General features: G+C 46.5%; 1 protein-coding gene across 2 annotated transcripts in view; it reads right to left on the bottom strand.

The window, feature by feature from the left end:
* Positions 1-15639, bottom strand: part of pcdh17 (protocadherin 17) — a 77766-nt gene that overhangs the window by 38752 nt on the left and 23375 nt on the right. The window contains exons 3-4 of one of the 2 annotated variants that reach the window (XM_010886580.3): positions 7686-7744; positions 7288-7460 (exon numbers count right to left, since the gene is read on the bottom strand). In XM_010886580.3, the coding sequence (XP_010884882.2) occupies positions 7288-7460; positions 7686-7744 (232 nt within the window). The remainder of the gene's footprint in view (positions 1-7287; positions 7461-7685; positions 7745-15639) is intronic. The other variant, XM_010886581.3, reaches the window with a different exon arrangement.

The following is a 15639-nucleotide window of genomic DNA, read 5'->3' as shown; positions in this document are numbered from 1 at the left end:
TGGAGGATTGGTTTCATGACCCTCCACTTCACCTGAAGACGTTTGTCTAACCCAGAAAACTGTCAAATAGCAACACAAGACTGTCAGGCCGTTCTGTAGACACATAAACACACCTGCACTCACCACACACACTGTCACTCCTGAAACTGGCTGGAAGGTGGGGAATATTTACACATTCGCTAAATTGCTTACTGTTCCTTTTTTTTTTTTTTTATGAAGCAGTTTGATTCCTGCTACCTGAAAAAGAGAGAGAGTTAAGGAGAGAAAGAGTGATAAGAGGGGAGAGAGAGGGGAGGAGAGAGAGGGGAGGAGAGGAGAGAGGAGGGGAGGAGAGAGAGGATGCGAGAGGGTGGGCGAGGGAGAGAGAAGGACTGAGAGAAACAGAAAGAGACAAAGAAGGAGAGGAAAAGAGAAGGAGAGAGGCAGAGAGTAGAGAGAGAGTGAGAAGGAGACAGATAAGGAGAGAGAGAGGGGAAAGAAGGAGTGAGAGAGAGATGGAAAAGGAAAGGAAGACTGTCAACCTTGCAGTCCAGAAGCCCAGCCTGGTGTCAAAAAGAACCTGACCTTGTAGCCCTGTGCTCAACAACTGATATTGTTACAGACGTGCTGACCACCACACACACAAACACACACACACACACACACACAAATGCTGGAGAGGTAGAAGCAGAGATAAGTGCTTCAGTATCAAGGGGCCAAAGCTATGATGAGAACTACACAACCACGCAGCACATCGGGGGTGTCTGAGTGTGCCATGGATGTGGGTCTGGGTATGCGTGTGTTCACAAGACCCAGGGCCGTTTGACCCATAATGCACTTTGGAGGCTTTGCTCTTTTCCCACAGTTTTTATATTGTAATGTCTGTGTGTCCATGTGTCGGTCTGTGTGAAAAGATGTACAGAGTGTGTGTGTTTTGTGCCAGTGTGTGTGTGCGTGTGTGTGTTACAGACACACCATAGTAGTGTGCCCTGAGCACTGCTCTAAGTAGTGGCTGTTTCCATCCATCGTATTAACTGAGGGAAGGCATCTTCAGCGGTTCCTCGTGTGTCTTCTGTTCTCCTCGTGGACCCACCAGTGGTCCAACAGTTGACTAAGTCAATCTAATGTTTTAGTGTTGGACACAATGCATTGAGTCAAATACGTACACACACACAAACACAACAGAGTTGCTGCAGTTAAGCCCTACATGTAATTAATAATATTGTGTTCATCCATCACCCGGGCTGAAGTCACTGAGGTGGTCAAGAAACTCCTCGGTGGCAAGGCACCGGGGGTGGATGAGATCCGCCCTGAGTACCTCAAGTCTCTGGATGTTGTGGGGCTGTCTTGGTTGACACGCCTGTGCAACATCGCGTGGCGGTCGGGGACAGTGCCTCTGGGATGGCAGACCGGGGTGGTGGTCCCTCTTTTTAAGAAGGGGGACCGGAGGGTGTGTTCCAACTATAGGGGGATCACACTTCTCAGCCTCCCCGGGAAAGTCTATGCCAGGGTACTGGAGAGGAGAATACGGCCGATAGTAGAACCTCGGATTCAGGAGGAACAGTGTGGTTTTCGTCCGGGCCGTGGAACACTGGACCAGCTCTATACCCTCTACGGGGTGTTGGAGGGTTCATGGGAGTTTGCCCAACCAATCCACATGTGTTTTGTGGATTTGGAGAAGGCATTCGACTGTGTCCCTCGCGGCATCTTGTGGAGGGTGCTTGGGGAATATGGGGTCCTGGGTCCTTTGCTAAGGGCTGTCAGGTCCCTGTACAACCGAAGCAGGAGCTTGGTCCGCATTGCCGGCAGTAAGTCAGACTTGTTCCCAGTGCATGTTGGACTCCGGCAGGGCTGCCCTTTGTCACCGGTTCTGTTCGTAATTTTTATGGACAGAATTTCTAGGCGCAGCCAGGGGCCGGAGGGTGTCAGGTTTGGGGACCACACAATTTCGTCTCTGCTTTTTGCAGATGATGTTGTCGTGTTGGCCCCTTCTAACCAGGACCTTCAGCATGCGCTGGGACGGTTTGCAGCCGAGTGTGAAGCGGTGGGGATGAAAATCAGATCCGAGGCCATGGTCCTCAGTCGGAAAAGGGTGGCTTGCCCGCTTCAGGTTGGTGGAGAGTGCCTGCCTCAAGTGGAGGAGTTTAAGTATCTAGGGGTCTTGTTCACGAGTGAGGGAAGGATGGAACGGGAGATTGACAGACGGATCGGTGCAGCTTCTGCAGTAATGCAGTCGATGTATCGGTCTGTCGTGGTGAAGAAAGAGCTGAGCCGCAAGGCGAAGCTCTCGATTTACCGGTCAATCTACGTTCCTACTCTCACCTATGGTCATGAGCTTTGGGTCATGACCGAAAGGACAAGATCCCGGATACAGGCGGCCGAAATGAGCTTTCTCCGCAGGGTGGCCGGGCGATCCCTTAGAGATAGGGTGAGAAGCTCGGTCACCCGGGAGGAGCTCAGAGTAGAGCCCCTGCTCCTCCACATCGAGAGGGGTCAGCTGAGGTGGCTTGGGCATCTTTTTCGGATGCCTCCGGAACGCCTTCCTGGGAAGGTGTTCCGGTCCCGTCCCACCGGGAGGAGACCCCGGGGAAGACCTAGGACTCGCTGGAGGGACTATGTCTCCCGGCTGGCCTGGGAACGCCTCGGTGTCCCCCCGGAAGAGCTAGAGGAAGTGTCTGGGGAGAGGGAAGTCTGGGCATCCCTGCTTAGACTGCTGCCCCCGCGACCCGGCCCCGGATAAGCGGAAGAAGATGGTATGGTATGGTATGGTGTTCATTTTATTGACATGACTGTGATTTTGTGAGCGTGTGTGTTGTGTGAGAGTGTGTGTTGTGTGAGCGTGTGTGTTGTGTGAGCGTGTGTGTAGTGTGAGCGTGTGTGTTGTGTGAGAGTGTGTGTAGTGTGAGCGTGTGTGTTGTGTGAGCGTGTGTGTTGTGTGAGCGTGTGTGTTGTTTGAGCGTGTGTGTTGTGTGAGCGTGTGTGTAGTGTGAGCGTGTGTGTAGTGTGAGAGTGTGTGTAGTGTGAGAGTGTGTGTAGTGTGGACAAAAATGTCCCCAACTCATCAGAGGAAAATTATCATTGTGGAATTATTTTAAATAACAAAACCTTTTTCGTGTTTGGTTCATGTTTAGCTTTAGGGCAATAGTTACAATTGTGGTTAAGGTTAATATTAAATTATGTTTAGGAATTACTGGTTAGTTAAAGGAATTGACATTAGTGCCAGGTTAAGTTTTGGCATGAATGTTACGTTAATGAGGTAAATGTTAAGGGAAGTATACTTAGGAGATTTTAAGGACAGTCAACTTGGGTGTCCCAATTAGCTAAGTAAACAGGTCGGTGTGGGAGTGTGTGTGTGTGAGTGTGTGTGTGTGCAGAGGTAGATTGGCCTGAACACTATCACAACATTAGTCACTGCCACTATTTCTCTATTTCTATCACCTTCTCCGCCTTCATCTATCTGCTTTTTCCATCTCTCTCTCCTACATCACTTTTTGCACCCCTCATTCCATCGTCACCCCCCCCCCACCCCATGTTGTATTAACACCAGTGGAACACAGGCCAGTGCTTTTAGAGTATGACCCCCTGTTGCAGTCTTCTGCCTCACTCAATAAAGACTCCCTGGATCACAGCCAGCACCAAACACACACACACACACACACACACACACACCGAGACACATACAAACACACACACACAGCCAGCACACACACAAACACATACACACACACACACACACACACACACACGCACTTATGCACACACATGCACACCCACCCCCAAGACCGGGACTGATGTGATTGGCCAGACCCACCAAGCTGCTGCCAGTTAAACATGACATCACTCCCCCACAGCAATGGGAGGCGGGATTAAGGCAGGGGGGATTAGAGGAGGGTAGAGCGGGCAGAGGGAAGACGAGAGTTAGGGGGTGGGGTGGGGGTAGGGAGTGGGCGCCTATACGGAGTATCAGATAGGTGGGGGTATCAATCAACGTGTGTGCGTGTCAGTGTGTATTTGCGTGCATCTTCAACTTTACGAGCGTTGCTTGATATGCTTAGCTCTCTGCAAACATAATTTGTTGTCAGCATCGTTGCATATAAATGTTTCCATAATTTCCATCTTTTTCACTGAGCCATTCTCATGGACGATTAAATTAGTACATTTTCAAAATGGGAAACATATGGCTGCTTTAATTGACCAATTCCTCTTGCCAACGTTGCATCTCCCCTCAAATCTAAATCCTGATGAAAAGACAAACTTTCGAGAGCTTGTTACTAGAAGGGTCTATTTTCAGAAAGATGATCCTGAGATTATTGATTATTGGAATACATTTCTTTATTCTGTTGAATTTACAAACATGAATTGGGGTATCTAAATCACCACAGAGACAAGGAACATTGAACAGTCCATGTCAATAACCCAGTCTTAAAAAGACTTCTGTTATTTACTCGTCAGTACTACCAAGGACATCAGTCCATAATAACAGTCCATCTGTCCTACATTCTTAGTTCCATTCCCGGACAGCCTGCTGCTACGTAAAACTGACTGAGGATGCTGGCTCCTTCCTACCTCTTTCCCATCCTCCCTTCCTCCCCGTCTCTCTCTCTTCCTCCCTCTTCCCCTCCCTCCCATCCGCCCACACACCCCCCCACCCCCACCCCCACCCCCATATCCCTCCACGGAGTGGGGCACCGGAGACAGATAAACAGGCTGAATATGAGCCCCCCCAGTCCATCTCCACTGTTGTCCTACACATGTCATGTGTAATCTGTCCCTCCAACAGCGCTTACAATAATTATTCATAATCAACTTCCCAGGCAGGATGTTACATTGTCGGTCGGCCCCATCGCCAAGACGTTCCCTTGTTGCATTATCAAACTTTAACACTATCACACTGCTGCTAGCGGAGGAGAGGAGCGAGACCAAGGAGAAGAGGAGGAGAAGGGGTGGGGGGTGGAAAAGGAGAACAGGGTCTAAATGGAAAGAGTAAAGTGGTTGGGCTTATGAAAACATAATGGGCTTGTCTGGTTTGATAAACTGATAATGCGGCTGGGAATAAACAGACAGAGAGAGAGAGAGAGAGATACAGAAAGTAATAGAGAGAGATACAGGGAGAGAGAGGAATAGAATGAAGGAGTGAGAGGGGGAGAGAAAGAGAGAAAGAGAGGGATGTAAAGAGTTAAAAAGGATAGAGGAAAAGAACGTTGTTACAAAGAAAGAAAGCCGAGCTACTCAACCAATCAGACGAGGCAGCCTAATGTGGCAAGCACCGTCTTGTGGTCCATGGAAAGAAGTGGTCAATGAAACGCAGTCAGTGACCATATCTGATCTAACATCTGATCTACGTCAGCTGATCATTTCTGTGTTTTCATAAGTAGAAGTTTTCAGTTTAAGGTGATGGCAAGAGATGACGGCTAATTGTCATAGAGGATGGCTAATTCACATATTGAATGGCTAATTCACATACTGGATGGCTAATTCACATATTGGATGGCTAATTCACATACTGGATGGCTAATTCACATATTGAATGGCTAATTCATATATTGGATGGCTAATTCACATACTGGATGGCTAATTTATATATCGGATGGCTAATTCACATACTGGATGGCTAATTCACATACTGGATGGCTAATTCACATATTGGATGGCAAATTCATATATTAGCTAATGACAGGTGCAGGTGACATTAACATATATCGGGGTTGACATCCACACAAGCACCATACCCTGAGTTTTGCCTCAACATAGTTTGAAATGTAGGATCATTTTGATGAGGAGATTCCGGGTTCCCCCCTTTCCCCTCCAGGCGTCTTTTCAACTGTTTTGTTCAAGTTTCCGTTGACCTCTTTACCGCATCTATCAGTCGAAGCAGTGTGATGTGGGTGGCAAGCCAGAGACCCGCTCAATACCAGAGACCCGCTCAATACTAGAGACCCGCTCAACACCAGAGACCCACTCAATACCAGAGACCCGCTCAATACTAGAGACCTGCTCAATACCAGAGACCCACTCAATACCAGAACCCCGCTCAATACCAGAGACCCACTCAATGGCAGAAATAAGCATTTTACTTGATGGGAAGTTACAAATTACCATGTGAAGGCATGGAGATTGGGTCTTCCATTGAAACGTTACATGTGTGATATAAAATGTGCAACATTAGCAAACATCTAGCATATTTTTACTGTTATCAAGATTACAGACAAATCGTGTCAAACACAGCTTGTGAGATTATAATGTTGTTTGCTTTATAGTTACTGTGGAAAAAGATGAACAAACAGGGAAAAGCTTGCTACCAGCTGGCCAGAGACCCCATTTTGTAATCGATTACACCAAATCTCTTCAAAATGAAAGAGGCTGATGTCAGAGTCTCAGAAGGAACACACTACATTAAGTAGCATATTCAGCTTGTGAAACACACCTAATTGCCATTTTGTGGTACCACATACACCTCTAGATCACAGGGGTTGAACCAGTTCCACGAAGGGCCGTGTGTCCGCGGGTTTTCGCTCTAACCATGTGCTTGATTGACTATTAAGGTCACTAATAAGTTAGGATCTACCCTCACCTGGTTGTTAAGGTCTGAACTAGGCACAAATGTAAAGGAAAACTAAAACCAGCATACACTAGGACCTCCGTGGAAACGGTTTGACACCTGTGTTCTAGAATAAAGGTTGTCATGAAGGTCATTCAAAGTAGGACTCCACCTGCTCCAGACGCAAAGGTATAACACCAGTAACCCGGTCATTAAGGAAGACAATTTCAAACCAACTTTTTATGAACAACGACAACAAAAGCCCGGCAATTGACTAGAACTGGCGGTGAATGGTCAGGACATTGTGCCAGTAACCAAACGGTCAATAGATCAAATCCCTGAAGGAGTAAAATGTCTATCTTTTAACAAGGCACTACATCCTAATTGCTCCTGGTCACCATCAATAACTGCTGATATCTGGCTTTGTTTTTAGCACCTGTATTTTGGTGACAGATCAAAAGCATTTTTTCCTCACAGCTGTTTTGTCCTAATACAGCAGACATTTAAGGCGACCAATATATACTGGTAACATCACAGAATCAAATCACATATACCAACGTACTGGGACCATATTCTGTAAAGAAGTCCCCGTAAATTCCCAGTTGCACTCTGAAATAGAGGATTTGAAGCACCCCCTACATGGCCTTTGACCCGTCCAACACCACAGAAACAAAAGATCCTTTCAGGGCTCAGACAGGGCTTACTTGGGGACCCGAGGAACCAATCGTGTCATGAAGACAGCAGAGCTTTCTGAGGTAATTGGGACTCACCCTGCTCGAGAGGGGGAGGTTTCACACCCGTCACCTTCATCTTCAGGGCCTCCTTGGCCGTCATGTCACAGCAGGAACCTTTGTTAGTGTCTTGGTCGCTATCGGCCTGGTCACTATCTCCATGACCACTGTCTCTAAGGCTCGCTCGCTCCGGGTCCTTGAACGTCGAACTGCTACATGAAAAGAACATAAAATAAGAAAAAAATACAAAAAAGGATATGTACTATCTAAGGGATTGAAGACTTATATATATATATATATGGGGAGACTTTTGGGAATAAACTAAACATAAAGTTCTTTATTGTCTGATTTCTGCTAGATTATACAGACACTGTGGGTAGTGTACTAGATTATTAGCCCTTATCTCGTCCAGATACCAGTTAACTGGAAGCCCTTACCTTTGAACAAACTGCTGCCTGCTGCCCATGTAATTGGGCTCGGTGGGAAAATTATCTGTCTGTGAAAAAGGAAGAGAGGAGAGAGTTTACGATGTGTTCCCTGTTGATGTTGTGTTACGCCCAAATGTGTCCCCCTCCTGGGTTGCGACAAGAACTCCTGGTGACAGAGAATGATTAATATGGGGAACGAAGGCGGCTTGGGGGAGGGGGGTGGGGAGGAGGGGGGGGGGGTTTGATTCGTTTTAATCCCCGTGTGGAAATGTTTAGAAAATTATTTAAGAAAACATGTCTATTAATTAAACATCAAGAAGGAGCCCTCCTTTACTCCTGTACTGAACACCACTGGCCCAACACACAGCACGGTGGGCATGTCCCTGTACTGAACACCACTGGCCCAACACACAGCACGGTGGGCATGTCCCTGTACTGAACACCACTGGCCCAACACACAGCACTGTGGGCATGTCCCTGTACTGAACACCACTGGCCCAACACCCAGCACGGTGGGCATGTCCCTGTACTGAACACCACTGGCCCAACACCCAGCACAGTGGGCATGTCCCTGTACTGAACACCACATGCCCAACACCCAGCACGGTGGGCATGTCCCTGTACTGAACACCACTGGCCCAACACACAGCATGGTGGGCATGTTCCTGTGCTGAACACCACTGACCCAACACCCAGCACGGTGGGCATGTCCCTGTACTGAACACCACTGGCCCAAAACAGAGCACGGTGGGCATGTCCCTGTACTGAACACCACTGGCCCAACACACAGCACGGTGGGCATGTCCCTGTACTGAACACCACTGGCCCAACACACAGCACGGTAGGCATGTCCCTGTACTGAACACCACTGGCCCAACACACAGCACGGTGGGCATGTCCCTGTACTGAACACCGCTCTTTTGGAAACCCCAGCTCCTCATGCCAACAAACACTGCTGACAACAAACAAGGCAGCCAATCCATAGAACAACCTCAGCAGGGGATCCGGAGCGCAGACAGTGAACAGACACAGGCAGAGCGTCACGCCAACGTGTCGTGTGTTGTCCCGGCCTTCTGGTGCAGGCCTAATGAAGTGCACTGCTCAACACGCCTATTCAACCCAGCCTGTAGACTGGTATTCAGAGCAGCCCCGCAGTTCGCATGCTAACATATGGAGATTCTCCATGTCTCTGTCTCCCTGTTTCCCTGCCACTCTCCCGTCTTTCTGCCTGTCTGTCTCTCCTCTCCCTTTATCTCTCTCTCTCTCTTTCCTCCTCTCCCCTGCCCGGTCTCTCCACCCACCTACCTCCCTCTCCCCGCCCATTGGTTTTGAGGGCCCAGTCATTATGAAAATGTGGGCAAGAAGGGCCCTGACTCCCCAACCAGGCCCAGACAGTATTGACATGAACAGAACGGATGGACAGATGAGACTGAGAAGGATCGATGCTCTCAGTCACCCTCCATCTCTACGCTATATTCACCTTTCTTCACCTCCATGTCTCCCTCTCTATTCTCGCTCCTATTTACAGATGTCTCCCTCTTCCCTCCCTCTCTTCTCTCGTTCTTCTCCCTCTCCTTTCTCTCTTTATTCCTGTCTTTCTTCAGCTGGACCACTGTTCGTGGCGCTTCTTGATTTTAACCACGGTGGGAATACCCTTTAGTCGATGACTCCAGTGCTTAGGAATCAGTGAGAGGGCCAAGTGAACACTTTGAGAGGAGTGTGGAGGACACAGTAAGTTGGCCCCTCTCTACGCAGCATCTCCTTCATTAGACAAACATATTAATTAGCACTATTCGTGAAAAGGTTGTCAAGACCCGCCGTTTCAAAAATGTATTTATTACTGTGTTTTTTTTTTCATTTGGGGGAGAAATCCCTTTCAGTGTATCCTTAAATGGAGAAAAAAAATATCTTAGAGTAAGCAGAAAAGATACTGGACCTACATTGTTTAATGGTAGCCTATATAATCTCTAAAAAACACCAAATTAAAATATGATGAAAAGGTGAATGTATAGATGATGAAAAGGTCAAATGTATAAAACAATGAAAGGGAAAAATGTCCTGACTTTGACCAGACGTCCTCAGCAAATTTCCTTTTGACCAAAAAAAGGCTACAAAATCTGCCCGTTCCACACAGAGGCTTTCCAGCACACCATGTTGCCCTTCGACAGTTACACTTGTCTACACTTCAGTCTGTAGCCAGGTTACAGGATTCAAAACAATGTCACATTCATTTGCTCTTCAAATAAGAACCTTCTCACTGGTCACATGCGACCCGGCGCTACAACGCTATAACATCACCTTCTCTCCCTGTCGGACAGCAATCCATACACATGTTTATTGACTAGCCTCAGAGTGAAGACTGCCGCTAGTTATCTGCTGTCGCCTAGGTTGGTGCTTGTCAACTTCTAATGACGCGCAGCAGTGCCTGCTGTACAGTGCTGTTGCTCAGCAACAAACTGCTAGTCCAGGTTCCCGTAAAACTCTGAGGTCACCGTGGCGACTAACTCAAACAAAAGGTGGCACAGCTGATTTTCTTGACACAGATAATTCAGCTTGTGAGTGTGAGCAATTAAACGTGTTCAATCGCTGCACCCGCCAATTCAGATGGGCACCACACCTGGCACTACATAGGGTCTAGGGTGCACTATTTTGGCACTACATAGGGTCTAGGGTGCACTATTTAGGCACTACATAGGATCTAGGGTACCATAGTTAGGCACTACATTGGGTCTAGGGTACCATAGTTAGGCACTACATTGGGTCTAGGGTGCCATAGTTAGGCACTACATAGGGTCTAGGGTGCCATAGTTAGGCACTACATAGGGTCTAGGGTGCCATAGTTAGGCACTACATAGGGTCTGGGGTGCCATAGTTAGGCACTACATAGGGTCTAGGGTGCCATAGTTAGGCACTACATAGGATCTAGGGTACCATAGTTAGGCACTACATTGGGTCTAGGGTGCCATAGTTAGGCCCTACATAGGGTCTAGGGTGCCATAGTTAGGCACTACATAGGGTCTAGGGTGCCATAGTTAGGAACTACATAGGGTCTAGGGTGCCATAGTTAGGCACTACATAGGGTCTAGGGTGCCATAGTTAGGAACTACATAGGGTCTAGGGTGCCATTCAGGATCAGATATTGAGTGATCAATGTGTTGGTTTGTTATGCTGCCAAGTTCCAATGTTTTATTATCGGTTCTAATCGTTTAGTCAAAACGCACCTGTTTTGGATTTTGACCGAAAAAAAGATGGAGTAGAAAAACACATGCAGTATTGTCACAGAAATCTCTTTCATATGAAAGACTTGCAATTCGTATGACAATTGAATTTTTCGTGGCTAACTCCAGACTCCATAGTAGTAAATGACAGACTGATACCATCCCCCACAGGGTTCCTCACAGGCTCTCAGCTGGATGCAAGATAGTCGATTTGGTATTTCAATGACAGCTTCACAGTGTGGATCGACATGTGGAGGTGTTTGATGTGTTCACACATGTGACTGCATGTGCGTGTGAGAGAGAGAAGGTGAGCTAGTTTATGTGCGTGTGTATGTGCGTGTGTGTATGTGCGTGTGTGTATGTGTGTGCGTGTGTACTTATGTGTGTATGTTTGTGAATGAGCATGCGTGTGTGTTTGTGTGTGTGTGTATGTGTGCTTGTGTGTTTGTGCATGTGTGTGTGTGTGCGTGTGTGCGTGCGTGTAAGTGTGTGCGTGTGTGTGTGTATGTGTGCTTGCATGAGTGTGTGTGTGTGCACGTGTGTGTGTGCGTGTGCATGTGTGTTTGTGCATGTGTGTGTGTGTGTGCGTGTGTGTTTGTGTGTGTATGTGTGTGTGAGCATGTGTGTGTGCGTGTGTGTGTGCGTGTAAGTGTGTGCGTGTGTGTGTGTATGTGTGCTTGCATGAGTGTGTGTGTGTGTGTGTGTGTGTGCGTGTGTGTATGTGTGCTTGCGTGAGTGTGTGTGCGCGTGTGTGCGTGTGTGCATGTGTGTGTGCATGTGTGTGTGTGTGTGTGTGTGTGCGTGTGTGTGTGCGTGTGCACCATGGATCAAGGCAGTGTGGCCTCAAGCCTTCCCTCTCCTGAACTCTGGGAGTTATTTCTTCAACCTATTTTGTTATCTCCCCCTGAACCGACCAGTCTCTCCCCCTTCCTCCCTCTTCTGCTCATTCAACTTCCACGGTCATCTCTCTCCAACGCTGCCACTCCCACACACATATCAAAGAGTACAATCTGACCATAGAAAAATGATGGAAATTGTTTGGCATTGAAATAATAATTGCCTTCCGTCCTTTGAAATGCAGGATAGGGCAAGGGAGAGATGGAGAGAGGGAGAGATGGAGAGAGGGAGAGAGAGGGACAGAAAAGGGAGTGTGAGGGAGACAAGAAACGAATATGAAAATATATTTTCTATACTGAAAAAAACTGCTAAGATTAGACGCTTGTGTTTCTCCCGCTCTTTCTCCCGCTCTTTCTCTTTCTCTCTCTTTTTCTCCTTCTCTCTCCCTCTCTCCCTCTAAGTCCTCTTTCCTTCTGTTTCTTATTCTGTGAGCCAACCTCCACCTCTGATCAGGCTGCTTTGAACAGAATGAACAGAATGCTGCTTCTCTGATAGTCAGACGCAGCAATTAGCCTTGCTGGGGAGTTTAAGGACGGACCACAGTTACACACACACACACACACGGGCATGCATACATACATATAACCCTGTTCCAATACACAAACCATCTTCTGTCACAAGGCAGGAAGGCAGGAAGGGGGCGGAAGTCAAGGTTGTGTGTGTGTGTGTGTGTGTCAGTGTGTTTGTGTGTCAGTGTCTGTGTGTTTGTGTGTGTGTGCTTGTGTCAGTGTCCGTGTGTTTGTGTTTGGGTGTGTTTGGGTGTGTGTGTCAGTGTCTGTGTGTTTGTGTTTGGGTGTACTGTACGTGCAGACAAGGTCAGACTGTTGGTGGGGTTGATGGGTCTGGGGATTGAGAGAGTATTAGTCTCACCACTCTGGGTCAACCGAGAAGGTGTGTGTGTGTGTGTGTGTGTGAACGGAAAGTCTATTTCTGTAGTTCCAGGGAGAATAAAGCCCGGCAGACAGCCAGTCCAATTGAGACAAATGGGACAGGAAAGACCGGAAAGATGCAACAACTAAATGGTGTGTGTGTGTGAATATATGTAAACAACAAGGCTGATATCATGCAATCAATGGAAGATTGAAACGTTTCCTCTAAGATGCATGTGCGGTCCCAAAGCTCCTTCCAGAACTGCACTCGCCCAGTCAGTTTCCAGTATAGAAGAGACTGATGTCATAGACAGAATCGCATCAGAACCTGTTCCAGTGCAACAAATGGGAAGTCAACAAAATGACAGAGCAAGAGCCAATCGGTATAATGTGTCGGCCTAGAACCCAGCACAAGCCTGGGAGCCACAGCCAATCAGAGCTGCAGCAGGGCTTCATGCAAATATGCCATTTCCTAAGAGGCCTTAGTGGCAACTGTTCATCCCAGTCACACAACTGTGTGTTTACAGGGAATAGTAAAATCACAAACAATTGCAAACCCGTACCTAAAAAGTGTTTGTTCAGGCCACACAATCCCCCTGAATGTTTAATGCAACTCTGTAAAACAACAGGGAGCCGGTAGGCCTGTGTTGAACACCACATGAAGGCTACTGCAGGATACATCATTTCAATTAAAAGCTACAGTTTTTCTACATGAAAATGCTATAGGATTTGCTCCACTGTGTGTTTGCTGCATACTTATTTTGTCTAAATGATGCTCAGATAGCCACAATAGGCTGAAACTGTTACTTTAAGTGGAAACACCCTCAGCCTTCACGGTAGTTGGGCACAAAAAGTTGCACAGATTTTTCACAACTTTAAAGTTTACTCTCAGGAGACCAGACATTTTCTCATTAACCTAAGGCATTAAAGGAAACAAAATAAGACAATTTAGACGCGTTAACTCATGTTTGCTTCACACGTCCGACCCCTTGTAAACCAACCCCTTTGCTCTTCATCTATCCCACTCTTCCTCTTTATCTATCCAACTCTTCCTCTCTATCTATCCAACTCTTCCTCTCTATATATATATTGATATGTCCAACTCTCTCCATATCTCTGTCATATATCCCCAGATTCATATTTTATTAGTGTTAGTGTTCTCCTGTCTCCTCATCATGCAATAGCATGATTCAGAGTGGAGGAAGAGGAAGATCAAAAGGCTGTAAGTTTGTGCGCGTGTGTGTGTGTATGTGTGTGCAAGTAAATCCTAACTAACCTTGTCTGTCTGCCAAGCGGACTGAAGTCTTTAACATATTCATCACAGGTCAGAAAATCTCTACGCTTTTACTGCCAGCAATATGAGAATTGGGGGGGTGGGGGGGGGGGGGTGAGCCTGAGAAATAGAGAGTGAAAGACACAAAGGATGAGAGACAGACAGATAGCAGAAGAGAGAGGAACTAGGGAATTAACAAACAATCCATTGATCAACCAGTTCCTAAAGAGCAGCATTTTAAAGTGATCAAATTTAATTAGGAGCCTCTGTGTTTTCCTGTGTGTATCAGACCAATCAATCCCCCAGCTTAAGTGAACTAAATGACATCAAAGCCCACTTTCTTCCTACATCAGGAAGTCTAAAGGGGAGAGGAGGGGGGGGGAGGGGAGGGGAGGGGAGGGGAGAGAAGAGGAGAGGAGGGGAGAGGAGAGAAGAGGAGAGGAGGGGAGAGGAGAGTGTGATCAAGGGAAGGCAGAAGAAATGCTTATACTGCAGCTTTGCTTCACTCGTCATCTGAGCTTCTCTCTGTTTCTCTGTGTGGAGGAGAGAGAAAGAGGAAGAGAGGAAGAGGAGGAGGAGAGGAGCTGAGAGGAATAAAAAGGAAGAGAAAAGGAGGTGTGGGTTTATTAAAACCATCAGCATGGAATCTGGTGTTTGGTCAGAACAGCTACAGCTCAGAGAACACTCTTATTAAAAATATACATTCAGCAGGAGAGTGGAATATTCCCAGCTATAGGGCCGTCATGGAAAACACTGCAACAGAAAGATAGCAGTTGAGACCAAAAGAGAGAGTAAACGAGGCAAAACGGAAAAAAGAGACAGAATGTGTATACAAGGAAGAGGAAGGAGGTTTCACATCATTAAGAAAGACAAGAAAGCTGCAGGATTTCAAAGCTGATTTACATGAACTTGCTCTCTTAATATCCCAATAATTTTGCCTTGATGTTATACTTTTTATTGTACCAGGTAAGGACAACTGAGAAAACCTTCTTGCTTTCAGCAGTGGCCTAGGAGCAGTCTGGGTAACTGCCTTGCTCACCGACACATTTCACTTTCCAAGGACACATTTAACTTTGCTGGCTTCGTGATTAAAACCAATGTCCTTTTGGTTTACAGACTCAACACAATAGACTGAGTTAGTGAAAGCTAGCCTAACCTAGATTGAGTTAGACATAACTAGACTGAGTCAGACTATCCCAAATTAAAAACACCTGTTAGACAAGCAATGTCAGAGCTTTACTCACCTCCTTTTTTTATTTCACTGTATGTCATTGTACTGTCCATATATCATGATTACTGGATTGAAAGAACAAATTATTGTGATTGACTAATCAAGTCAGTACAAAGTTTAAAAAAGAAACAAAGATAATTTAAAAGACAATTGTAATTCTATAAGCATCTCCACTTGTGTGTTCTTTGTACTTTGTGTGTTAAATAAAAAATCTGTTAAAACAGTACCTGTTTGAAAGAATGCTAATTTGCATGCACACATGAAATCTAAGTATGTAAGAGAAGCGGAGATGAACAAATACAATAATTCATATTTAGTTACTTTTATTAAAGACGTTTGTGTAGAACACATTTGTTCTTAATCGTAATATTGTCAAATATTCTCCAATTCGAGATTCTCAAATGTGATGTCCTATAAGCTGAGGATCACCGTGGATTCAGCTTTCTACTGCCTTTTGACTGTTAATGCCTTGAGG

This window comes from Esox lucius, chromosome 22, assembly GCF_011004845.1.
Source record: "Esox lucius isolate fEsoLuc1 chromosome 22, fEsoLuc1.pri, whole genome shotgun sequence".
NCBI lineage: Eukaryota > Metazoa > Chordata > Actinopteri > Esociformes > Esocidae > Esox > Esox lucius.
Note: the sequence above shows the minus strand (reverse complement) of the source record. Positions and strands in the feature narration are given on the sequence as shown.